At 39.3% G+C, this 27,990-nt stretch overlaps 1 protein-coding gene across 2 annotated transcripts in view; it reads right to left on the bottom strand.

The window, feature by feature from the left end:
* robo1 (roundabout, axon guidance receptor, homolog 1 (Drosophila)) overlaps window positions 1-27,990 on the bottom strand; it is a 247,734-nt gene that overhangs the window by 197,758 nt on the left and 21,986 nt on the right. For both annotated transcript variants that reach the window (XM_078929630.1, XM_078929633.1), the window contains exon 2: window positions 23,958-24,082. In XM_078929630.1, coding sequence (XP_078785756.1) covers window positions 23,958-24,078 — 121 coding nt within the window. In that variant the 5' untranslated portion in view covers window positions 24,079-24,082. The remainder of the gene's footprint in view (window positions 1-23,957; window positions 24,083-27,990) is intronic.

Here is a 27,990-nt window from a genome sequence, read left to right as displayed (position 1 = left end):
ACCGGACCATAACTGAAGTGGCTGATATCAAGAAGTCCTACCAATGGCTAGAAAGGGCTGGCCTACAGGACAGTACTGAAGCGCTCATCCTGGCAGCTCAGGAACAAGCCCTGAGCACCAGAGCGATAGAGGCTCAGATCTACCACACCAGACAAGACCCAAGGTGTAGGCTGTGCAAAGAGGCCCCTGAAACAATCCAGCACATAACTGCAGGATGTAAGATGCTGGCAGGTAAAGCATACATGGAGCGCCACAATCAAGTGGCTGGAATAATATACAGGAACATGTGTGCAGAATATGAACTGGAAACCCCAAGGTCAAAATGGGAAACACCTCCGAAGGTGGTAGAGAATGAGAGGGCAAAGATCCTGTGGGACTTCCAGATCCAGACTGATAGGATGGTAATGGCAAACCAACCAGACATTGTAGTGGTGGATAAAGAACAGAGGAAAGCCGTTGTGGTGGATGTGGCAGTGCCAAGCGATGGAAACATCAGGAAGAAGGAACATGAGAAACTGGAGAAATACCAGGGACTCAGAGAAGAACTGGAGAAAGCCTGGAAAGTGAAGGTGACAGTGGTGCCTCTGGTAATTGGAGCACTCGGGGCAGTAACCCCCAAGCTGGAGGAGTGGCTACAACAGATACCTGGAAAGACCTCAGACCTCTCAGTCCAGAAAAGCGCAGTGCTAGGAACAGCTAAGATACTGCGCAGGACCCTCAAGCTCCCAGGCCTCTGGTAGAGGACCCGAGCTTGGAGGAGAAACCACCCGCGGAGGGTGAGAGGGGCGTTTTTTTTTTTTTTTATATATATAACTGAAAGAATTCCACATGTAACATGAATTTGAAAATGCAGGAAGAAAACACATTCATGACCCATTTCCATACCATGGTCTTACAAGAAGGTCTCATGATTCTCAGGATTTGATGGTACATGACCCTGTTTATCATCCATGCATACTTGTTCACAAAAAATACTCCTAAAATAAAATGTTTGTTGATGTGGATGATATCGCTATGATCACATATGGAGGGCCTCCCTCACCCAACATCAAGATTTTGGGCTCATCTGACCCCACTTTACCTCTGAATCATTTAAATGTTAATTGGACATTTTTAACTGATTCTGGAAATGTGGACTTTTGAGCAGGAGGACCTTGAAGGTACTGTTGAATTGAAATCCTTTAAAAAAAGTAATTTTTTTTGTTAGATATATATCTTACTTTTGAACACAGTATCTGGATGTGGATCAAAAGAATTGTTCCTTTATGGGTTTAACACTTTACTCATTAAGCTTCTAATTTTCTCCACTACTGTTTTTTTTTTCTTTCTAGAGACAGCTCTGAATGCAGATTTAAGACCACACACTTTGACCTTCAGATTAGTATACCCACACTTACACAGGCACTCCCACTGAATTATGCAGACGCATCCCAGCAAATGTGCGCTCATACAGGTATGTCACCACCACAAAGCCAGCCTCATTATTCTCTATCCCTTGACATTTTAGCACCGCGGAGAGCTCCTATATTAATCTTGAGCCGAGCGTCTGCTGTTCCCCGCACATTCCTGCCCCTAATGACAGTTTTATCATAACTTATTATTGCTGCCCCAACTCTGAGCTCAGATTATGTAAATGCTGCGTGTTTGGTGGGGAAAACATCTTTATGTTTTGCTCAATGGTCGTTCAAGCGGGACTCTAATTCTGCTCACCGACAATCTAAATGAATCGCCTTGTTACGGCTTGAATAATGCTCCAAGCAGTGAGACACGGGGGTCGGCCTGCTGAAGGTTGAAAAGGAGACCCACTTAGTTAGGCGGCATTCTATGGGATTGTACCCCCGCCTCATTCATTATCTTCCAACACTTCTTCGCATTTGCAATAAGCAATATCATTACAGACAGATTTGCCTTAAACGCGAGGCTGAAGCAACACCTCAAGGTAAAAATAACTGCACCAAGATTTATAATTTGGGGCGAAACGTGGGCCAGTAATAAAGTTTCATGATGGTTCCTCCACACACCCGCTCTGCTCCTTTTGTTTCACCTCTGTCTTTTTCACGCTTGCCTCAAAAACAGCAATAACACAAAGAATAACACCTTGACTATGAGGCTTTTCTTTGAGCGTTAGATCTGCTCCAATGAAAATAGTGTTTTTTTTTTTACTGCTTTCAGCATGTTCTTGTAGCATTTTTCCGACGATGGAGAACATATATACAGAAAAGTCAGCTTAAAGTTGCAATTCTGAGTATTAATTTTGGGACTCTGAAGCAGATGAAAGAATGCTTTGATGTAGGTGCTACAGACGGTGGGCTACAAGCTCCCTGCTCCACTCCATTCTGATGCATCCACATGCAGACAAATACATCCATGTATGTCTTTGTTTTGAGCTGGCATCTGGCTCAAAACTGTATGACTGAATAGCTCCAACATAGCTGGCATTTTGTTGTACTGGTAAGGTTGGGGTTGTAAGGAGCTGTAAGTTAACGGGAGAGATGGATGGATGATGGATATCCACCAACAGTTCCTCAGAGGTGAATTTCTAATGAAGTTCTGCTGCACTGTAATGCCGTTCTAGAAAACACCACAGTTTTTTTTTCGATTTTCCTAAAAACTATAATAAAAATGAAAGGACCACAGGAAATGCTTTTACAATAGATCAAAAGATGATTGGAGTTGAACTATAAAGCTCAAAAGAAGTATTTATTTCAGTCTGTTCTGTTCTTTGGGTATCAAAATTTCAGTCTCAGACGCATTGTCCTTCAATTCAATTTGCCTCCCCACCCCTGTCCCCCTCTCCAAGGAAGGTTCTTGCCCTCCTCAAAGTCTTATTTGCAGTCAGCAACACCAGACTCTTGCCATCTTATTTATTTAGGTAGTTACGTGAGCAGTCTCTCAATCTGCTAGCCCAGTTTCCAATTAGGCTCCATTTTTGTGCCAGTGAGAACGTCTCCAGATTTAAGCAGCTGCTGTTGCAAGCCTCTGTCTTGTTGTGTGACAGACTTAAGCCTTTAAAAGCACACACCATATTTGCCACCAGAGTCATTCATCTATATGCAGAAGTCGTATCCATACATTAAAAAATTTCCCCCTGACAGTTATCCCTCTTTCAGTTGTATGCGTGACAGCTCGGAAAAGTTTTGAAGGATACTGAGATGAGACTCAAATATGCGACGCTCCTGAGTGTAATTCACTCTAACTTTGACAAGAAGATGAATTTCTAAACTATTCCTGCCACCATGTGGTAAACCGCTGGTGGGAACATCAAGCATCTTACTGGCATCCTGCATGATGGACTCCCATCCTTTGTAATTAGATGAATGTCCCCTAACCACTGTTTCAGTGCATGCTAACATGACTAAGTAAATGAGCCCTAATAAATTAGCAGCTTGTGGTACAAATGAAAAGGATAACTACGCGATTCTGAAAGCTAAGCGTGCACCATTTTTTATCTATCTCTTGCATGGCATGAGTAAAGTTTTCCCTAAGCTTACATTGACTTGGGAGAAGATTCAGAAGTCTACTATCTTTTTAAATCCCTCTCTGGTTGACATTTAGAACCTCATCCTTAAATTTCGGTCTGGAAATGTCACTTTATGAAATAAAAAGTACCTAAATCCTCTCCCCTGCATCCAAAGGTGTTCTTGTTTTTTTTCATTTGATGGGGTGTTAGAAATGATGACCGCCGTCAGTATTATGATACTGATAGTGAGCCCCTACTCCTGTCCAGTATTCATAATCACTTCTGCAAACAGAGCCCAAAATCTGTGCTTCTTTTCTTTCCACAAGAGCGTTTGAAGACAAAGGGGGCTTTGGGGGGTTTATGGTGCTCGATGGAAGCTACAGACAACCAACTGAGGGAAATAAAAAGAAAGAAAAGCTGCTCGAAAGTAAACAAACTCCACCTGCAGACTGGAGTAGGGCAGAGTGGAAGTGCACGCTGGGGGAACATTTCTCTGCCGCGTCTACGAGGTCATTGATTGCGAGACTGCTGAGGATCAACAAAACAGCCTGCAGGCAGGGACAGATGGGCCTGTACCGCCGGAACACATCGACAGCGCCGACTCTGCCTCTGCAGTTGGGGCCATGTGATCCCAGGTGGCTGGGAGACCGGGGGACAGTGAATTATGAGTGATACAAAACCACTGGGTAAGCAGGCTGAGGCATTTGTCATGATTTGGATAGAAACAGGCGAAGAAGTGACGGAAGGATACCATTGACGGAAGAACCAGAAATGCAAAGATTTGCTGCGATTAGACAAAAGAAACCACTTTTTTTTTTCTTTTGGCTCTCACCTGAAATAAAAGACAAAGAAAAAGCTTCTTTGTTTCAGTCAGTCAAGTCTACATCAGGTTGACTTTCCTAAAAAAAAAAAGACAAAGACCTCTCCTTCCACTTACCCCGATCTCATGCATGTTCATTCCCCATCCTGAACTTCTTATTCTTTAGTCATGTCTGTATATTTAGGTGAGAGGAACCAGAGAGCCTCTCTTTGGCTCCAGGTCAGGGCTTTTGTCCGCCAGGGATTCAGGCTGCTACCATCTTCTCAGTGCTTTAATGGGGCACCGAGGGAGAGGAGCTTTCAGACGGGACCATCTACCTCCTGTGGCAAGCTTAATTGGGTATAAAAAGATGTAGCCCTCCCAATGCCCTCCACCTCAGGGTAAAGCCAATGATATGTTTAAGTAAAGGTTGTAGACGTGTTGTGCAGGTTAAAGCTTTCTGTGCCTGAGAGGGAAGAAAATGTGTGACTGAGTCTTAGTCTTCTGTGTCCAGAACATTGGGCCATCTTAAGAACCATTTTCCTATTCTTTATTTTAGATGACCTCAGGAAGGAACTTAAGACTCTGCTGGATTACCTTTGGTTCAAGGGTAAAGTCGCTTTAAGTTTTATCTGGGCCAACACCAGTGGCCCTTTTGATTAAAAAAAATAGTCCAAAGAAAACACAATAAATCAACATGAATTTGGGTCGACTGTTCATTCAACAGTGTTTAAAAAAAGAATGTCAGAAAGAGTATGGCCGATATTTGCCAAGTCTGCAAAGAGTGTCAGTATTCAGTAAAACACCAAAAATGAAGACGTCTTTATTTATTTTGCAGTTGGTGAGTTGTTAAAACAAAATTAGCAAAAATGAGTAATTCACGAAGGAGTTGACAATTCACTAACACTGTATTTTTTGGAATACAAGTCACAAATTTAGCACAATTTGGCCAGGGCTCCGACTTATACTCAGGAGCGACTTATGTGTGGCTTTTTTTAAACAACTGAGCCAAACAACTAAATTGCTATCAATAATAGATTGCTGCACTTGCTGCAAAACGGACAGTAGGAATAAAAATGAAGCGCGAGTAATATAATCTTGCTAAATAAAATACTGGGGCTACATTTAGTGTTTGCATTGATCACAAAGTTTGGAGTGTTTTCAAGCCAAAGGCTGAATCTTTTTGTGCAAAATCATGCATTGAAAGCAAACACAAAAAACTAAAAAAGGAAATTGTTGAAATACATAATAACCAAAAACATTTATTTGAGCAGAATGAAAATATAATAATATTTTAGAAAATAGAAGCAAAAATAAAAATATTTCTGTTCTTTATGTTTTTTTCTTTTTATTGTTCTTTTTGTTACTTTTTTTGTTAATTATTTAGTCCTGGACCTTTATTGGTTTTGTAAAAGTTTTGTTATTTTTTAAGTCTGCCATTATATTTGAGCATTTGAGTGTGTGAGCATGTATGAAAAATACAAAATTAATTAAAATTATAATGAATGTTATCTGTATTTGAGGTCAAATCAATTACAGTATTTGTTGGATAATTCTTCTTCCACTTTCGGCTTCTCCCATCAGGGGTCGCCACAGCGAACAAGTCGCATGGTAAATTTGGCAATGTTTTACGCCGGATGCCCTTCCTGACGCAACCTTCTCAAACCGGGCTTGGGACCGGCAGAGGTAGGGAAGGGAACAGGGAGCAGCCTGGAGTCGAACCCTGGTTTCACGGACGGAAGGCGCCGCAAACCAGCACGAGCTAAACTGGCTCCCCACATAAAAACTCAATTCTCCTACATTAAAGAATTCAAAGAATAAGCTGAACACTTTTAGTACTACATCTTTGAGGAGGACTGATTCTGACCTTGATCTACTAGTTCTTCAACCAAAAATGATGCATATTTGTCATTGTTTGACAAAGAAAGCCAACCTAACTGAAAATCAATACTGAAAAGAACCACTTTTCTTTGAACAGAGGCAACATAAAAAAAGAAGAAAGAAAACAATCTCTCAAATTTCAAATCAATCAGTAGAAGAGAGCAGCAGCATCGCATAAGCAATCTGGCAAAAGAAAGCATATATATCACTATGAATCCAGGCTTGTCAACATTTCAATAACAGAAGCAATGAAATGGCACTAAACCAATGTAAATCCTCAGCACAGATGTAGTGCTGATGTGGTAAAGCAGGGCGGGTCAGTGTTTGACAGCATGTGTCAGAGGTGCGGAGACGATGTCAGGCAGGAGTGATGTGTGAGCTGTCATCCCCTCGCTTACACCCCGTCCCACGGCGCTGCGTCAGCTACCTCATTATTGATTGCTCGGCTTCTTTGGGGAATTTTGGCTTGATCCTTTGTCGCGGGAGCGGCGAAAGCAATTGAAAAGAGAAATCAGATGTTCAAATACGCTATGTTCTGCATGATGGCGCTCAGGAATGACACCCTGACACGATCACCTTGACATAACCGCACAGCTCCCATGCAAAACTCTCAGTAGAGACAGTGAAGTCCTCACATATTGTCTTGCTCACATCTCTAATGACTGGATGTGCTTTTAAGTGGCACATATAGCACCATCCTTCATCGGCTTAAGTTGGGAGCTTTTTCCAAAACGGCACAGAGATTTCCCATCCATTTATATTACTACCATTATAATTACAAGACGGTCTTTAAAGCTCTGTTAAAGGCCTCATTAAAGTCTGTAAGTGCTGCTGTAACCCGTCATTCCTCAATGTTGCTGTCAAGGAAATTCTTTGACTATAGAGATCTTAAGAGGAAATCCAAATTAAACGTCTGATGTCTCAGCAACTTCAGATTTCCATGCACATTGTAAGAAAATTAAAGAATAAGGATAAAAATAAAGTCATTTATTCATTCTCACAAAGGCAATCCTGGGTTTTATTTCATTCTGTGTATACATCAGACTCCTTCATAGCCTTGTCTGTCAAATTCTAATTTTCTAACTTATGTCTCCCCACATTTGATAGACAAAAGATTACCTAGTGCTGCTATACATACAAAAACACAAAAATCTCCCCCAAAATTCTAGCAGTTTCCAGCTCAAACTGCAGCTATGGCATTGTTGAGTGCTTCTGTTCCCATTGCTATGTTCTCTGTTGTTTTCTGGGTCAGGAAACATGAGCTCAGCACCTTGGCCTCTCCCTAAGACACCCACAGAATCGCCCCGTCAGCACATGCTGAGGACGATCTCTGTGGCGCACGGGCTCAGCATGCTAAAATGTTCATCACGGTTCACTGTGGCTGTAAGAGAAGGAAATGGGTATCTGCTGTAGCATCACTTTGAAAGCTTCGAAAAAGCCCAGGTAATTGTGTGATTCAGTTGCTGGTGAAGATGAGTTACCCACTGGGTGTCCTCAGCTAAGCGGCTCATCATCAACCATCAAGTGATTGTCTAGGACTGAGGAGGATGTCACATTTTCTTTAGCATCAGTCTCAACGGTCAGTAAGAAGTACAACAGTAAATGCATACAAGAAATGACTGTACGCTGACAGCAAGATTAATTACCCGGCACACAAAGGTCTGGAGCAACGTGGCCATTTGAAAAGACATGCTAGACCTCCTCCACCACCAGGCCACAATCTATAAAAAAGTCTTTTGTCTTTCAGCTCCTATTGATGAGCAGCGTTGAGAGCTGATGCTGTCCCTCACGCCACGATACCCTCCAGGACCAACTCACAATAATCCAATACTGTAACAAAGAGAAAAAAGGTGGCCTGTCAGGAATTGTCAAGTGTGGTTATGGAAATGCTGGTTGTTAGAGAGCGTGTGTGTTTGTGCGCCGGAGTTTCCTGAGTGGACTAAAACGCAAGTGGGCAGGCTGAAGGCCTCTTCAGCCCCGCTGTTCATATGGAAATGAGCAGTAATGAAGTCAACACTGTCAGCTTCACATCTCTGCACTGACAGACTGATAAAGGCCACTAGAAGTAATTTATTTCACTCAAAACAGTGAAAGCAGAAGGTCAGGAAAATGAAATCAAATAGAAAAGAGCCTCCTTTGTGTCACTGTCAAGTTTTGTGTCCTCACAAATCTGTCACAGCGCTCACACAATTCCAGTTTTATAATCAATAGAGGTCCTATTTTAAAATAAAATTTATAAAAATTAAAATATCTAGATTTTGATTTAAAAAACTGTACTTATTCAACAGGCAGTTGTGAAGATTTGTCTCCATTTTGCCATGTTTGGACATAGATCAATGTAAGTCAAATTCCCTAAAGCCTTGAATAACCGGTGTGACTACAGACAGCCATACTGTAGCTGTCACATGACATATGTGTGTCATTTAGGGGTGTAACGATTAATCGCCTTAATCAATGAATTTGTTTATATTCTTACAATCCAACCAGATCGATCTGTCTGAAACAAGTTGTCAATTGAATTGACCTATACAATCAAAAAAACGTTTCAAATTGAAATCAATGTATTATAAAGATAATGGAAAATGCCGCTTGGATAAAGGCATAGAAACTTTATTGTACTATGACGTAAAAAACAACCACTTGCCATCAAAGCAGACACTTTTATCCTGCAAAAAATACAAGAAATCTGGAAAATTTCAACTGTACTGTTCAGTACCCAGGAATTTATCGCTGAGTTGAATTTTTGGCTAAAGAAGTCCTGGATCTATATCAGGTCAGCCTCAAATTTCATACAAAATTTCCGATTTCAACTGTGATCCTATTTGCTTATGCAATTCAGATAGAAAAAATGTGCTCATCTGTGAATATTGACTGTCAGTTTTATATTAAACTGGTGTAAAGATAGTTAGTAAATTCAGCATGCAGCAGTTTTTAGGCCTTTTGATGTCCTTTAAAGCTTTCACATTTTGTTTTTCACTCTCAAGCAACTAAATATTACAATATACACAACTATTTACAGGGGTATAAGTTTTATTTACTTGATTCATCTTAATTTTATTGACTTCAGGCTTTGTATCTATTCTATCTGTGTCATGATCACACCAGGTTGAATTTAACAACCACATCGTTTAAGCTGGCCATGGGACAGATTGGCCCAACAGTAACTGGGACAGGCTCCAGCAACCCAGTGACCCCAAAAGTGGGTTTAGAAATTGAATGGATGGATCTTTTAGGCTAATTATCTTCAGTTTAAGGCCAATTATTTTGGTAAATTCCTATTGTGCTTCAGTATTTGTCATTGTGCAGCGGTAGGGAGGTCGGCCTCTGATTGGGACTGCAGGTTTGATTCCCATCTTGCCCGCCCATGTGTCAAAGTGTCCTTGGGGAAGACACTGAACCCCACCTTATCTCTGTTGGAAGGTTGGAGCCAGTGTTCTGTAGCAGAGCCGCCACCAGTGTGTGAATGGGTGAATGGGTTTGTGACTGTAAAGCGCTTTGGGCCTTCAAGAAAAGTAGAAAACTGCTATACAAGTATACGCCATTTAGCATTTTTATAAAGTCAGCTTTTGCTTTCCTTGCATGAAACACTTTTCATTACCTAAACTAAATTTGAAAAAATCTAAAATAGCTTCAGAATTTTGAGGTGCAGCCAATAAAATCTGCAGTTTTTGTTCTTTTTTTGGTGATAATTAGCCAACACTGTTTTAAAGAGAACAAGCAAAACAAAAAAGTAGCTGCAGTTTATAAATATAAAAAACTGTAAAACTCAAACAAGCAATGCTGGAGCGCTACCAATCAATGTTGGTGAAGCTAAAATGGCTGATTTTGGTGGTGGGTCACCGTAACCTTCAAGCTGAGCTCTGTGCAATCAAGCCCACGAGGCTGATAAAAGTACATGTGAAGCACACAGCTGCATTTGTGCAGCAAAGCCTGAAGGCGTGACAGACGCAGGTAATAAAATGCAGCAGAAAACAACAAATTGGTGCAGGCTGCTGTGCTCCATCAGAAACATGACATCAATATGAGACAGGAGGAAAAACAGACAGTTATGGGGGGTGGGGGTTTGCAACATATAGATTTAAGGGAAGGGATGGAAAGAAAAGGAATCAAGCTGAAAAACTGACACTTGACATAATTCACCTGAGTGCAGGGTTTCAGTGCCATCATTGCCATCATCAAGCTGTGTGTTCAATTTTAAGGGTGTTGAATGAACAGTCTGCAGGTTTGCGGGTAATTTCAGGAAATGTGTACTAACCCTCCTCCTCTTCTCGCTTGGGGCTCAGCCATAGGTGTCCTTATCCAGAGGCCAGCGTCCTCTCCGCATCCTTGAGCACCGGTGTTGGGCATCCAGCCAGTGACTGATCACCCGTTCATTCCATCTTGTCAGCACTTTCACTCATCCAGCTCGTCATCAATGCTCGGTAGTAATAAAACCAATGTCAACCTGCTCCGTGTGAAGCTCGCACGGAGAGATAAGGCTAAAAAAATCATTTAAAACCGCTTTTGTTTAAAATGATTCCACCATTGTCTACGTACAAACCATCTCCTCAAAAACATTTGTTGTTGACAGCAAATTTGTTTCACTCGATTTCTAAGCTCAATAGAAGTTTTTGTTGCTCTAAAGTCGTGTTTCATGAGCATTTGGTTAACAAGGGTTTGTTTCTGAGCAGAAAGGATTGATAAGGTGAGATTGTTCTTTAGCAACAGGAGTACATTTTGTTAATTAAAGCAGCATGTGGCTGCAGTAAACATTAGGGAAATGGGGCTGTATTACATGGGCATTACCTCAATGGATGATCCATGTCCAGGAAAATCTCTCACAGAGGGGGCTTTACAGCTGGCCCCTTCACATTAAACCAACCAGGAGGGGGAAAAAAAAGGACTAATTTCAGTCATAGAAGAGACTGATGCAAAGACCAGAATCATGTAGAGGAACAAATTTTGGCACAAGATCAAAAAGACAAAAAAAAAAAAATCCAATTTCTTTAACTTGTCCAGATTGTGATAAGCAAAAAAAACTTACATTATTGGAGCAACAAATGCCTTAAAAAATCTAAAATGTTCATGTATTGAGAGATAAGGTAAGCATATTTAGGTTACAAAAACACAACAGAAAATGCCAGCCTGATAACTGCATGATGGATTGAATGGTTCTAGGGATGATCTAATATGGACTTTAAATGCTGGCAAATCTGTTTTAAGAAGTAAAATAGGATTCCTTCCACTCAACAGCTAAAAAAATGAGAATAGCTGTGTCCAAGTATTGTCCAATACAGGGGTCTGCAACCTTTAAAGGGCCTATTGTGCTTTTGTTAAGCCTTTCAGACTAATCTGTATCCATATATATGACTATATATTACCTGTGGCACACTAAAGAAGAGATTGTTTCTTGCTCCTTGTGGGTGCCGTCCATAAGGTGACGTCAACCCAGAGGCGGCCCCGCAATGTGTCTGCCTTTTGCCCACAAAAACAAACAACATATGAACTTTTACAAAGATGGATGTGCAGACCGTTTAACTGCTTTTAGTAGTCCCGGCGTTTGTTCAAAAAAACTTAGCAGCTTGCTCGGAATTTATTAGAGACAGACGTCTATTAGAGCCTGTCATTTAATCAATTACAGACAGAACGGTGATGGCTAATGTGTTCATTTTGTGTTGAAATTCGGTCAAGAAATGCCACAACACAGGAATAACATTGCAGGATTTGATTAGTACATTGTATTACATTAGCTCTGGCTGTGAACATTTCTTTTCTCTTTGAATCGTTCAGTAATCCGTGTTCAAAGCAGTTCTTCTAATTCGTCGTTCGCTTTCTTTATACCTCCACCAGGGAATTGTTTGCTTGTTTCCACAGTCGTCTTCTCAATGTCATTGGCGTACGCGACCGCACGAAGTTGAAGCACTCACCATCACTACACTTGCTTACAACAAAAATACCAGACACCCGGCATCTGCACAACTGTGTACGACTCGGGGGCGGTAAAGAGATCGTAAAGGTCTATAGTAAGGAACACCTGTTGGACCCAATGGCTATTGGAGACGTGACACTGTTGAAAGATATTTGGTATCGCAGATTCAAAATGAATGTGTTTTTTTTGCCAACGTCTACTTTTGACAGCAGCACAAACAAGTGATTTCAAAATAAAATACACTTTGTGCAAACTAGCTTCCTCCTCCTTTTTTTCAGTTATATACTTTGAATGACTGTCTATGAACAGCAAGTAGACACTGTTGGCCAGCAGAAGTGAAACACATGTGCTTCGAAAATTATTCTGATAAAAAAAAAAAAAAAACACGTCTGACAATAAATTAAACCTTTCACCATCAGCTTAGTTATGACGTCTATATTTTGGAGGAGCGGTCAGCAGTTGTTTAAAATTATAAATAAATTATTATTTTTTACTAATATAAGATCAACTTAGTTTAAAGATCTAAACATAAATGTTAAAAAAAAATAAAAAAAACATTTATTCAAATCTGTTGCATATTTCTTCAAAGCCAAAGAGCCACAATGGGTGAATAAAAGAGTCGCATGTGGCTTCAGAGCCTTGGGTTGCAGAGCCCTGGTCTAACATTTATGCGTCTTCACTTTCAATGTTTCACGTTTCTTTACAAAAATGTTCAAATGTCTTATTTTATAGAGTAAGCAGAGAAGCATTATGGATATGGAACGAACAGACAGGTATGGTGTTTCATCTAAGCGTGACTGTGAGTTGTTTCAGACTGGAAGCTAAATTTCTCACATTACCCATGTGGGTGAATCAGTAAGTGTTGTGGGAACAGTGTGATTGTCTTGAAGCTTTTTGACTGCAGAAAAAAGTCATTTACTTAAAATAGCTGCAAACACCTCTTAGCTTCTATCGCATAATGGAATCAAAACTGGAGAATCAATGATTCCATCCATTCCATGTTTTCTTGGACCCACATATATAATTATTTTTAGTGAATTGACTCGTTGACATGAACATGCACCATCATCCAGAGCCTTTTAAACGTCTCTTCTTATTCAGAAATCAGACAATACGACAAAATTAGAAAAGTATCTCTGCAGGAGATTTTTGGGAATAGACTCCCATGTGTTTAAAGAATTGGATGACTGAATGTATTTATTTTTTTTACTTCTGGCTCAAAGATACAAAGTAAAGAATGCAAAGAAGGAAACGAAAACACATGTACCCATGCTGTTTTTCCACGGAGACAACATCTGTCTGGTTCTTTACTGTTGAAGGTTAGGTGGAGTAACTTGTGATTTTTCTTTTTCCTTCTTCATGGTTTTATATGAGCAAAAAATAATTTACCTTGTGTCTGCAAGATGGAGGTTCAAAAATAGTTCATTACAACCCAAGGGCGTTGGTTTAGTTAACAGACTTAAAACGTTTCCTGCAGGGATTTGTTGCAATCTTGTCACAGACAAGATGTCTGATTTACAAAATAGAAAAATAGGACCAGAGAAATAAAAGTGAAAATATTTTAATGGTTTCTGAACTTGCCACGTGCATGCGTGTGCGATAGTAAAAACTTAAGGGCACGTCACAGTCACAATGTACATTTTGCGCATTTTCCACGTATGAAATAAGTCTTTCGTGATATATGAATGATATACATATTCATAAATGTTTCTTGCATTCATCATTTGTCAAAGTGCGCAGGTGTCTGTTGAAGGTTTTGACCGACGGATCTTATTGGTTATGAACTGTTAAAAATTTTGGGTCGTTTGGGAATTACGCAGTTTATGTGTATTTCACATAATTTATACACAATTAATATGTAACTCTTACCTAATTGTGCATGAATTTTGCGAGAATCATACGCAAATTTGTGGTTTCCACGACCATTCCATGTGTATCGACTCTTCACCCATGCACCATCGATGTACAACTTTTGTATCGCGTGTATGGCACACATATAACGATAAAATTACAAAATTAATGCACAAATCACTTGTGAATTGCATATAAAAAGCACAATAATCACGGACAGTTCACGTTCTACGTTTATTTACGTATTCTTTGTGTGGTTTATTTATGCTTTTTCCCTGATTTTAAAGTGGCTCATTTGTAATACATCTGTGAGAATTTCATGCAAGACTTTTCTCACTTTTTTCACGTAAATTCATGTGTGACTAATTTTCATCCATGCAACATGTGCAAAATATACATAGTGGTTGTGTGACCCAGCTTTTAGGATGATGTCTAGCCATGTTATGCCAATTGGTGGGTTTCCTTGGTAACGGAACTGCATATCTAAAGTACCAACTTTTAAAAGTTTTGTTCTCAATTCTTTGCTGATGGAACTCTTTTAATGTTAGATACACAGTTAAAATCAAAAATTGAACGCAATCATGAGTTGATAGTAGAAGTACAGTTTTGTATGAGAACCCTGTGTTCTGGGACAAGTTAAGCTGAATTTTCTAACAAACTTTAACCAGCTTTTATTAGGCGCACATACCTCGAATCCTCTATTTGGTGCTTTTATGGCCTATATTTCATCCTAAAGCTGAGGGTTTTTCACCTATTGTGCTTGTTGCCTTTTCATTTTACCAAATTTATTTTTTATGTGATTTGGAGGTGTTATCAAAATAAAAATAAAAATACCAAAAAGTACAATCATATAATGCAAAACAATTCTGAGAGAGTAAGTTAAGGGATTTTCTTTCAATAACAATTAAAAAGTCATAAGTAATGTATTGAAGTCTGGAAGTAACTTGAATAAAACTATCCATATTGATGTGCAAACTAGGTTTGCTGGAATGATCTATATGGGATTCATCTGTCTTCATTTTTTTCCAACATAAGATATATACTTTCAATCCAATCTTAAATATCTCAGAGGAGGCAATCAAGAAAGGCTTCAACAGGTAGAGCCAACTCCTGAGAGAAACTGTTCTCACTTTGGAAAACTGATGCCAAAAAAAACCCAACACACTTTCCCTCCCCAATGAGTGTGAAAATGCCTTCGCCTCTGTGCCTCAAAGCAGCAGAAGCCAAAGTGACGGAGACAAAAGGTAGCCTGAGTATTAATTCAGCAATCACATCTTCTTTCAGGATCCTTTCACATGCAAAACACCAGACAGCGCATTGGGCAGAAAGGGACGCTAACAATTACTGCCTCACACTGCGCTGCCGTTGGAGAGTCACTCTTCAGGCTGATTGACAAATGAAAGAGCTGAAATAGCCTCCATTTAAAATGGCCACTTGCCAGAATAGAGGGATCATCTTCAATATCTTGTCTCAAATGGGAAAAGGGAAAAGATGAGCGTGCATGGGAAAAAAATAAAAAAGGTTCACAATTCAGTACTTTACAAAAGCTATTTAGGATATATGAACACAATACCCAGCGGTACTGCAGAGGCTTTAAAGCTCAGATTTAAACCGAACATCAAGGCGAAGCAAAAACCTTGTGGTTTTCAATGCGAAACCTTTAGGTGCCCCTAAAGTTTTCGTATTGAGAACTTTTTCCCGGAGTGATCCCTAATGATTATCAGCGCTAACCAGGAGACACATGCAAACTAATTAGCTAAAACCGCCTTTCCATTATGTGGGCAAAAACTTTCCTGCCTGTTTTTGTGTGGGATTTCTAATGATTTTAGAAGTGTTTTTTTAAAGACTCACTTATAGTTGAATTAGTTAAAATATTATTAAGTGTCCTGGATCAGATTTAAAAGAACTTCTGTGACCCTGACCATTTAGATTCAGATCTATCTATATATATACCCAGGCTAGATAAGATACTTCTTTTACATCAAAGTCACTGGTATAATTAAATTTTAAGAAGTAATCTTTGGTCCATACAATATCAATATAATAAACAATTTGTCATGATAAAAATTATGACCAAAACAAAGTGCATCATTCCGTCACTAAAAACACAAAATCATAATTAGGTTTGTATGAACTAGACCACACACTTGTGGCAGGGATGCAATATGATTGCTCCAATTTGCTGTGAAGTACAGGCATTAGACGACAAAACAGACTGTTGTTTGACAATAAAAGTACAGAGATAACCTAAATTCCTGCCAACCCAAATTACAATAAGTTACCATTTTACTTCAAAGAGAAAATAACTGATGAAGGTTTTTAGTAAATGTAGGAATTAGCTGTTAAAATTTAGTTTGAGTTTGGCTTCTGAAAATTAGCTTGGCCCTCGGGACACGACAAAGAACACCAACAGAAAACAGCGGCAAGAAAACCTCCGAAAATCAACAAACCGGAGAATGTAACCAAGCGAAGCAAGTTAAACTACACATTAGCATGCATGGACTTTAGCACATCACAGAAAACACAAAGGCAAGGAGAAACCCATCTTAGCATTGTGCACATTAGATGCAGGTAGCCTGAAAGACACAAAGCCGTGTATATAAATAACATGTGCTTGTATCTGAGGCCACAAACAGCTGCAGGGGGAATGCTGAGTGCTGCTGCACAACACAAACAGGTTCTTTAATGGAGAGAGGGATGTGAGGAGAAATTCATTTGTGGGATGGTACTCTCCCACAGCCCCACAACACACACCCCATGAGAGGTCCGCTTTCACTCGATGGATGGGGATGGATGAGTGCTCCCTGAGTGCTACGGCCACATTGAGGGATGGGTGTAAAGGTGCGGACGTGCTTTTGCTGTGTTTCAATGAAGGTGAATAAACTAGGCTGCACGCACAGCTAATCCTGTTGCACGTGCACAAGTGTACACATCCATACTCACTACCAAATGAAGCTGTTGTCAAAATAAAGGCTTATGATGTGGGAGTTTGACATTTGATGAACAATATCATCCTCCTCTTTGTCTCCTTGAAAGGATAGCTTTAAATATATGTATAAATATGTTAAATATATGAATTTGAGTAGCATAACCTCGCCTTTAAAACTGATATGTTTAATAATCTAAGCATAAGACAAAGCCTCCTTCAAAATTGAAACCTGAAAGGACAAAAAGTAGTAGTTCCTCAAAAGACCACTTTAGGCAACCCCCTAGAGAGAAGCATCTTTCCAGTTTGTAGAGTTGGAGGGAGTTAACTGCTCAGTGTGCCTGTTCCACTGGGTGACACCACAGATAATCTGTTCATTGTATTACACGTCTATGCAAAAGGGCCTATATTTTATTAGCACTAACAGTAGGAACACGTGTAACTAGGCCTCCACCTTTTATAAAACAACCATCCATCTTCTTAACCTGGAGTCTGCAACCTCCAACACTTAAAGAAGGCAACTTACACCCTGGACTCCATTGCAGGGGATCTCAGAGACAAATAATCACACAAACACTTGCATTCCTACTTACCGGACAATTTTAGAATCAACAATTAACCTGTGAAGTGTATTTCTCATCTGTTGGAGGAAGCCAGAGCATGCATGGGCAAAATCTGCAAACTCTGGATTTGAACTAGCGCCTTTATACTGTGAGACAAGAGTGCTAACCACTACACCACATTAGGATTAAATCCTTAAAATGAGCCTACTACACCACGGGCTTGAATTCTAACTTGTGTTTCTTAAGCTCCAGCTAAGCACAAAGAGAATGAGATTGCAAAATCTGAACAGGAAACTATTGATTTTTTTTAACTGCCTAAGATGTTGAGCCAAAACAGCCACTTCATAAAGAGCGTATCAGCTTTTGAACAAATTTTGCAGTCATGCCGTTTCCTTTCTTCCAATTCTTTTTATTATCATTTTTTTTATTTGTAACCTGCAAAGATTCCATTTAAACTTTTTTTCAGTATCTATTTTCAAATTCAGTTTAAATCCACGATGAATGATAGGAGATACATAGTTAAAATTGTCAAATGTAATGTAAACCTGACACCTCAAAATGTGTGAGTTAAAACAGAGGCTATAACTAGAAAACACTGTTGAAAGACATGATAAAAATCATTAAAACAGGCAAGATCTGAAAGAAAATATGGAGAAGTACAACACACAGAGAGGCAAATGACAGTAAAATAATAAAAAAAAAAATAATATTTAGCCAACTAAATTTCCCCCATTAATAGTGGTCCAAGGATGGATTTTTAATGAGGAGATTCTTGTTTTTACCCCGCTGTGCAATTAAATGTTAGTCTGGCTCAAAGGGAAACAAGGGAGAAAAAAAGTTCTATGGAAAAAAGTGTCACTAGCTTCCAAAACCATGGCTAACTGCAAGTTGAGTTTTTGTTGTTTGCTTGTTTGTTTGCTTGTGTGCTTTGGAATTGTTTACCAAGCTTCAACAGATAAATAGGATTGTAAGGATGCACAAATTTGGTAATGCATTGAAAAAAAACTGCATTCAAGTCAAGATAATAAATCTAATAAATGTAAATTTATTTTTGTCTCACTTTTACAAAAAAAACAAAAAAAACATACGGTTTATCATTGGGCGTTCAAACACAGCAGAAAAAAATAGACAAGTGCAAATATAGGTGAAGGCCACAGTCTGTGTCTTTGTTCAACTGCATCCATCATTAAGCTACAATACAGCTGACCCTTAAAAGAGTTTAATGTCAATTAAGATTCTCATTCATCCAGAGGGCGTTTGCTTGAAGTTGACTCATTCAATCAAGACTTATTCCTTTCTTGAAACGGTTTGCCTCTCTTTCCGCCAGCTTCACCAAGTTGGTTCAGTGATCATCCATAATCAACCGTTAGCCAAATTTACATGGAAATCAACACTCAGATTTCAACATGACTATGAAAAACAACTAAGAGTAAGAAATTACCTCACTTATGGGTCCTACGGTTTGACTGAGGTGATATTTAAAGTAACAACTATTGATAATAGCACTTATGCTGCCTTCATACCAAACGTGATTTGCAGGGCAAATTTGCAGCTGGACTCTTCCCCAAAAATGTGTTCATAAACTAGACTCTTCTGCCACATGAAGGAGGAGCTACTCTCCAAAGCTTTCAGCCTCATCGCTACATGGAAGCTTTGACTGTACATCTCATTTACAATGCATTGAAGACAGATGATGTTAGAGATCGGATTTATTAATTTTAAAGAGCTCAACTAAAGCATCAGAAAAAACGTCTCCATGTCTGGGTTAATGAGATCATTCAGAGATTCTCCCAGTACGTAGAGGTTCACCATCAACTGCAGGAGCTGCATCTGAATGACAGCCGCTTTCGCTGTACTTGCGTCTCTCTGTAACCCAGTTTAATGACTTGTCCTGAAGTAGTTCAAAGACAAAAATGTAAAATACAAATAGAAATTAGAGAACCTTTTTTTATTGTCTCAATGCAAATAAGAATCCTGTCATAAAGTTTAGGAGAAGAATGATCAGATTCTCCTTCATTTTGTTTTTGATTCCATCTGCTGATTGTCATCTATGCAACGCAAATTCTTCACCAAAGTTCAGATTTTTAAACTCGTGCAGCAGGGCCAATTATCACGATGAAAGCAGTCTGAAATGTACCCTAGCCAGACCGTCCCGCCAGATGATTAAATCACACCACAGGACCTCTGATTGCATCTGTACATTGACTTAACATAAAACTGCTACGTCTTCCATGTGGACAAATGTAGCTACTGCACGTTTTGGGATGAGACTGGGTTGCACATAAAAAGTGGCTGCCCCTGCCGCGCAAATTACATTTGGAGTGGACGCAGCTTAATTGTTCATTTGAATTCATGATTGTAAGGTGGTCCCAATGGTTTGCACTGTGTCCTCAGAACAAGGAGATCCTGAATGTAATTGCTTTCTAGTTTGGGTGTTGAACAAGTACATTTTCCTGTTGGCTACTTGGCTGTCTGTGTCTATTCAAAAAGATGTCTGTCAGCCTGAGGAGTCATATTTCCCTCCTTTCTGATGGGACCAAACCAATTCTTAGCATGAGATCAGTAATGTGAATGATGCTCTCAGTAATATTTGTCATTATGAATTAAAGTAAACCCCTCCTACATGAAATCATCTTATACTTTACTGTTTTTATAAAAGAGAAAGTAAATATACAAGTTAAATACCAAAATGCACAGATATTTTTATAAAGAATCACCCGTGTAAACTTTGCCCTCAAAAGTTTTTTTTCAGGTCAAGAACCATAAGTATGTCAAATAAAAGAAGGAAAAAGAAGTTCAATGTAGAGAAAGGAATTGGACTGACAAGTGCTGTAATTGCACGGGCCACATTTTAGCTGACAACACAGGGATAGGTTTGATTTTAAAAATGGTTGCAGACAGTGTTCAGGGAAAAGGCTTACTATTGCGTTCTTTGACAAAGCTTTTCAATAAGTCTTAATGGAATGAGCGGTGTCACCAAATTTGATCATCCTACAGGAAATAAACATTCTGCCACAGGAATTTCATTACACAAAATGTCAAGTCTTTAACCCCCCCACCTTCAATAACTCCACCTTCTCCCCTGAGAAACAGAGCAAAAGTGGTGAAATGAAGATTTTTCTCCCAAACACAATTACCGGGCATTTTTGCAAAGTGCTGCATGAACCAATCAAGAACCACTCTTGAAAGCTGGCAAGGGGAGAACCACACTGAGTTTTTAATGTCCTGCCATTTAATTTTGACTTTTTCATTGGTAGAAAGCTTTTCCTGCTCTTTGCCAAACGAAGATCGTTGAATTGCTGCCAGTCAGGGCCAGAACTCTGTGGTTGGAGATTGAAGATGACTTTAGCCCGCCAGGAAAAATAGCAATGACTCCATGGAGTTATTCACTTGAAGTAGCCAGTTTCATTTTTCTGACTTTAGCTTTAAATTAAATTAGTCAAAATAGGCGACCTTCAAATATCAGCAGAGCCAATATGCTTACTAGGGTGTATCTAAGAAAATGGCCGTGGATCAAGATTTATGAAGTGATGCAGCTGTGTGTCACAAGTGATACGCGTCTCATCAGCAGTGAAATGAAATGTCAAATTAGCCTGTGCGTGTGTGCATGCCAATGTTTCTGCGTGTAGATGATGTTTGCACACAACATATGTAAGAAGACGTGTCAAACGAGACCCAATGTGAGAGCCACGATGGAAAGGGGGATTGTCAAACAGAGTGCTTATAGAGAAGAACACTAATAAGGAAAGCATCAGCAGGACAGCAACAGTTCTCCTGCGGGCTCCATCTTGGCAGTACCTGTTATAAACTTCCTCTCGGTCGTGCACAATTGGTTCTGTAATTTAAAAAGGTCAGCGTGGCTCCTGTGTAATTCAATACTCTCATGGAGCTGTATTAAGCACATATTTAATCATCCTTAGGGTGGGGTGCAAGCTGAATACTGAATGTAAAGGAAAAAAAGTGGGACCTACAGAGCCCCACGCTGGCTGGCACAGTGAAAGAGAGCTGTTTTACTGTCACAGAATAATGTTGTAAAAAGAAACAAGTGCTAAAGGGGGTTATTTAAAGCTGCTCTGAATAGAAATTTCTATCAATCTGTAGTAAAAAATTCCACTGGCTTGTGTTTGGTTGTCTAAACCATCACATCAAAGTTTACCCTAACTATTGAAGTGCCTGATTTTTTAGAGACATGAAAGTTGTTTCAATCAGAAAGACTAAACAATAAAAAAAAGGCAAAGCAAATTTGTTGTATCATAACTTCTTGGTGCTAAAGCATTGGGGGAATAGTACAGAGTACGAAGTGAGCCTGAAGAATGCTGTGGGCAAGCTTGCTAAGATGGGACATTCTGCTGGGATAAGACAGAGGAAGATCTAAGAACAGGTGGAGTAGTGGGAGGATCTGCAATGACAGGAACAAACTGAAAGAATGCTGCAACTAGATAAAATAATGATAAACAAGTGAAAAAAAAGTTTTGTTACAGCTGCCCCCCACTTGCCCACCAGTTTTGATTCAATAACAGTATGATTACTGACAAAGATTAATATATCATCAACCATTAAGCTTTAAATTGCAAAAATAACAAAAGGAATATTTTTAAATGAAATCTCAAAACCCTTAAAGTATTTTTTACGCTCCTGTATTGTATATGCCGGCCGATCTGGTCACCCTGGCCTTAGCCGAAATTTCTTTCTGTTGATGTGAAAGTTCAGTATACCGATATATTTGATCTTTTATTTTGTTGGAAATCCATACTAGACATGTTTCTTAACCTTTAAGAATTACTGCAATTTCCTTTCCCTTTTGCTACTGCTTTACATTAGTAATATAGCAGATAAAAGAACTGATCTTTTAATTTTAATAAAAGTAATAAAAACTGTTAAGAATGCATATTTTTTAACCTATAATTTCTAATGGCCTTCCACTGTTTTCATTTGCCACCTTTCCAAAGTATTCTGCCCCCTTCTCGCCCCCCCAAATAAAATTCTCTAGGTGCGCATCTGGTGACATGCAAGACAGTTTTTCAAATTTTACTTCCACAAAGTTTCCGTGCCTTCCATTTTTAGAGTACATTAAACAACGAAAAAATATCACTAAAATAAAGTTAATTATATATAGGGCAAATTTTTAAACAAGCATCTATACTTTTTCAAAGCTACAGCAACTCAGTGCAAGATATAAGTCTTTGCCGCTTTGTTTGTGCACAACCAAAGCTGGATATTTATGTACTCTGGAAAACATAAACACTGAAAACCTTAAAATGAGGAGTAGATCGTATCGGTCTATTGGGCTGATTTTTAAGTAAATAATCACTTGTACAACAGAAAATAAAAAACTGAAATGTCTTGGTGATATAACAGAAACCCAACTAAAGTACTGTCAAGTTCTTTTGTCAGAGGTAGAAAAATAAGTTCATCTTTACTCAACAATGACGTTTGTGAAAATGTCTCTTAACTATGATGATTTATATGCTGCATTCATAACTGACACCTGACCTAAATTAAGTTTTCACATCTTTGTTTTTTGCACTTAACACCAACTTTTCTACCAGCCTTTGCCTCATATCTCAGTACCATATGAATAAATGGAACTGCAAGTCATGCGATCACAGACTTAAGTAATTCAAACTTTTTGTTTTACCAAGTTGGTGATCCCACTCCAACATACTATCTCTTAAATGACTGGTCCCAGAGCACAGTTTGCTCTCTGCTTGACACGTAAATAGCTCCTTAGAAGGGATTGGAAGAATAAATGTGCAGGAGGAAGACTGTGACATTAAAAAGAATGATGACAAAGGTGAACAAAAAAAAGCATCTTACTGCATCTTGCCATTGTTTCTAACATAGATCTCCTTGGAAACAGACTTAGAAACAAGGTCAAACTAAGGCAACACTTAGATGTTGTAGAAGTATATGAAAGATTGTGTACTAAATCTGTTGGAAACATATTCATGAAGATTAGCCACAAATAAACACATCATTCAGTGACTGACGAAGAATTTTCAATTAAATAATCTGAAATGCTAAAATATCCTTTAATAGATCAACCACCTTAGTCATCACGGATTAAAGAAATCAATCAGAGAATTACTTTTGAAAAGTACAAATCCAACTGAGTTTGGATAAAAAAATCTAATCTACAAGTAAAGGAAACTAAGTGTCATAGTTTACAAGTGATGAGAACATCATTGTCAAGGTTAGATAGAGTAGATTCTGTTTTTAGGATTATACTTGTGAAAACTTTGTGTGACTAAATTTTTTCCAAACTTATATACTTCTAAACAAAATTGTTGAATGCACAGGAGAATTTTTTTTTTGTTGTTGACTTTGCTTTAGAAGATGTACTTTGCAGTGAAAATTATTTTAATAAACTTTACTTAATTTACTGAAATAACTATTTTATCCTCGCACAACAGAAGCTCACAACAAGCTTTTGTAACCATGGCCTCCTTAAACCTAATGGTGTCAGGCACACAATAGTCAGACATGGAATGACAGACTATTGATGAAATGCACAATGAGCTTGACTGTTGAACAAACATGCCAGTGAGGAGAAACATCAGGACTCTTACCTGGAACCAAAAGTACTTCTTGGCCCTGAGTCAGATTTAGGAGGACCACTATGAAGAGGGGTGTGGCCCCTGACCACGTGCCACGCATCACCATGTTCACTGTCCTGGCATCGCTTGGCATCAAACTAGGCGGGGACATAAAACACAGGCGTGTCAGTGGGGTTATGCAGCTCAGGTTAAAAATGCTAATTGAAAATTCACGTAAAAATGAACAAATGCTGGATCTTAACGTGATTGAAAACCACAAATGTACAAAGTAATCACAACAATCCAATGTCTACGAGGTTCCCTCAAAGCTGGTTTTGTACAGCATTGAGCTATAATGACATCATGAGAGATGTTCGCTACAGAAGATTCTGCTTTGTTAGTTTATGTGATGATACTGGTCATTTAAGTTCTTTCTTCTTTCCCTTTCATTGGGTTTATGTATTGCTTGATGTGTTGTTTTTTCCTTTCAAACTAGTTTTACAATTTTACAGTTTTAAAAAGTCAGTGAAAGGCCTGTTTTGTTTTTTGTCCACAGTTTGAAGTGGCACCCACAGGTCAAACTGAAACCTCCTCATTACTTTTGGCACGTTTGCCTCTTTTCTTTAATTAAACCCAAACATTGTTCTTTGAAACATTTCCTATCTAGTTTTCTAATGTTGTTCCTCCTGTATTATTCCTTCACAGAGTCGGAGTAACAACATTAAAATATGCAAAAACAACAACAGCACACAACAAATAGCTCCCCTTTTCAAATTGATTTTAGAGGAGGTAAACCGTCAGAGCTTGGTGGGGTGTGCGAGACAATGCCACCGGGTTGACATCACCTGCAGCTTGTGACAGGGACCGTCTGCAGCATGGAAATCAATCGCAAGATTTTGTGGATCAGCCATCTGTGGAGCAACCTGTTCACCCTTGTTTGATTAGATCCGGGAGGCCAGGCTGCTTCGCCTCTCACTTTCTCTTCAGACTTGCTTCTCATGCATTATGCTGGACTGGGATTTTCACTTTGCTGACTGTCCCCCCACCCACCACCACCACCTCGAGCATGCCATACCACTTCAATTGGATATGCATGGACTGCAAATGACAGACATGCTTCATTTTAACTTTCAATATAGAGATTGTGGCTGACTGTGTGACAAATGTTGCATCTTTATGTATATTGAGAAAACCACTTTAAGTAACCTCTCAATAGTAAAAAAAAAGAAGAAATTAAAAAGGCCTGGATTTGGCCAGCCCCACTATGGGGTGCAGGTAGGGAGGGTTGGGTTGTCACATCCCTCTAAGCCCCTAAAAGGCTTAGAAGAAATCATCATAACAGTCCATCTATGCACATATCTATCTTCTCCTTTGATCTATTTGATGTCCAGTTTTATGTCAAATGCTTTTCTTCACACTACCTTCTGCATTTACCAGGCTTGGGATGGCAACAAACACTGGACACTGGTTTTTGTTCTGTTAAGGCTGCATTTATCTTTTATTCTGTCTGTATTTGTTGTCTTTCAGTTCGTCCATCCTTACAATTTTAGTATTTTATTTTATTTTATTTTTGTAAATTGAGGATTTTTGTGGGCTATCACATGGGGGGTGGGGGGCAGTGATGCCACTGCCCTCCCCTGGCCCATCCCTGAATACCCATCTCTATATTTGGCCTTTAAAAAAAAGAATTTATTTATAGAAAAATTAGCTGATTTGGACAACTTCATTTCTTAGGTTTAGGTGCACAGTTTCAGTCTGCAAGATGCAGAAAGCATGAGCATGCTAATTTGCTTCCCAAACTCTTATCTGTGGATGTTCAAAAGACACTTTACACATCTTTTCTGTGCATTTCCTGGTTTGAGTACAACTGAGAAGGCACTATCAGATCAAGCATGAGGAGCTCGTTGCTGCGTGCGCGTTCTCATCACTTCATTCTTCCAGTTTCACAGCGCAGCCAAGAAGTTATGTGTTGTGTTTGCACAAGAGCCCCATTTGCATGTAATGGTGACAAGCTCATTTCCAGTTTAATGCCTGATAAAGACCGCCGTTGTTATACAAGAAGGCTCCAGCACATTCATTCCACCAAGCACGGTGGAGAAGGGGTGAACTGGGTTACTCCATTTTCCATGATAACTGTGTCAGATAAACACTACATCATTCTCTTGCAGGCAATCAGATAAATACCCAATTACCAGTCAGGAACTGGGTGAGACAAGTGGGCGCCAAGGGTTTTTGGCTTGGGACTGTGGGATACATGGCAGTGAGATGGCCTTTTCAACCCTGACGCCAGTGTGGAGCTGAACTTGTAATGCAGTGCATCACAGCCTGCCATTTGATTAATGAATGAACTGATTAAAGATAAAGAAAGATTTATTCGAGCCCCCCTCATGGAAACTACAAACACATATGTGAGGGCGCTTCACAGACCAATCAATGATTATATTTCTCTCCTCGTTATTCAGGCGGAGAGCAAAGGAAAGGAGGCAAGCATCAAAGGAAATTAGTATGTTTTAAAGGAATTGTTTCATTGGCTTCCTGTGTTCACTACCAATACAGCTCGAGAGGAATGGAAGGCCTTTATTGTCTCCCTTTATCTGACTCAATGACTGCTGAATGGTTTCAAGCCAATTAATCAGGCAGCGGCAAGAAACATTGCTCCTGGCTCAGTGACCAACTTCCACAAAAGATGGGATCCATCAGCCCAACAGTCAGTGCTCACGCATTGATTTTCGAACACCATGCAAACCAGAGCCATGTCACTGAAAACCTGCGGTTTCTCTCTGTGACGCGTCCACATGACTAAAGTCCTAACTCATCATTGATCCACAGCCGTCACAATAGATGAGCAAACTGCTTTGTTTTATTTTTTTTTTATTTTTTTTATTAATCATGTAATAGGCAGAACCTTCCTGACGATTAATGATTTTACAGCTCTAATGTGCCTGAACAACATTTTGGTTGGTGAGAAGCTACAGGAGATGCAAAGCAGGGATTCTTAATACAGAGTTGGCATTTTCATGAGTAAGAGAAGAAAGTTAGAATTACCTGTGGGACCTCCAGTCATTACTGATCTCTTTCATCTGCTGTGCCTATGATGCACACAGCAAAGTCTCACTCTGACAAACAAAAAATGTAAAGAAGGATGGAAAGATAGAAAGAAAAACTAAAGGATTAATATCCATCCTAAAACATTCAGAGTTATAATTAGAAATTCACTTTTTATGTATTACCATTGCACAATTTTGGATAAAAAGCATTTAGGAATTCACTAATCTAGCATGTTGAAATAAATAGTTTAATCTGTGCATTAATCCAATTCCACAGTTAAAGGTATCGCATTTAGACATTTACAAGCAAGACTATAGTGCACAGACACTGAGCATTTAAATGCGTTTCAGTTAACAGGTTACTATGTACTCTGCTTTACACTACCCATCTGTGGTCCAACTATAAAGCAGGAAACATGCAGAAGATGCAGGTGGCTTACAATGATGCCTTTAGGATATTATTTAAAACCATCATGATGGTGCAAGTGCTACTAAAATGTTACCTGGTTCTCTTAAATGTTACCTGGTTCTATGAGACTGTCATTGCATCAGCAACTTTCTATGCCGTGGTCTGCTGGTGTGGAGGCATTAGTGAAAGGGATAAAAAGAAACTGGACAAGCTGGTCAAGAGAGCTAGCTCTGTCCTGGGCTGTCCCCTGGACTCAGTAGACTCTGTAGGTGAGAGGAGGATGCTGACCAAGCTGTCCAGCATCCGGAACAACCCCTCCCACCCCCTGTATGCGACGGTGAGGACAATGAGGAGCTCGTTCAGCCAGAGACTGCTGCACCCACAGTGCAAAAAAGAGCGTTACCGGAGGTCCTTCATCCCAACAGCAATCAGACTATACAATAACACGGTCTAGGACTGATGAAACCGCTGCTGCTATTTATTGCCTTATTTATACTGTACTTTTACTTCCACCTTGTATTATTTTTATTCTTAATCATTGCTACTGTGTTTTTCGTACTTTCCAACTGCTATTTTTTCTTGGTTACTGTGACAACCCAATTTCCCCCTG

The sequence above is a fragment of the Oryzias latipes genome, chromosome 13 (assembly GCF_053564925.1).
Source record: "Oryzias latipes strain Hd-rR chromosome 13, Olatipes_Hd-rR_3.1".
Classification (NCBI taxonomy): Eukaryota; Metazoa; Chordata; class Actinopteri; order Beloniformes; family Adrianichthyidae; genus Oryzias; species Oryzias latipes.
This window is presented reverse-complemented; position numbering and strand designations above follow the sequence as displayed.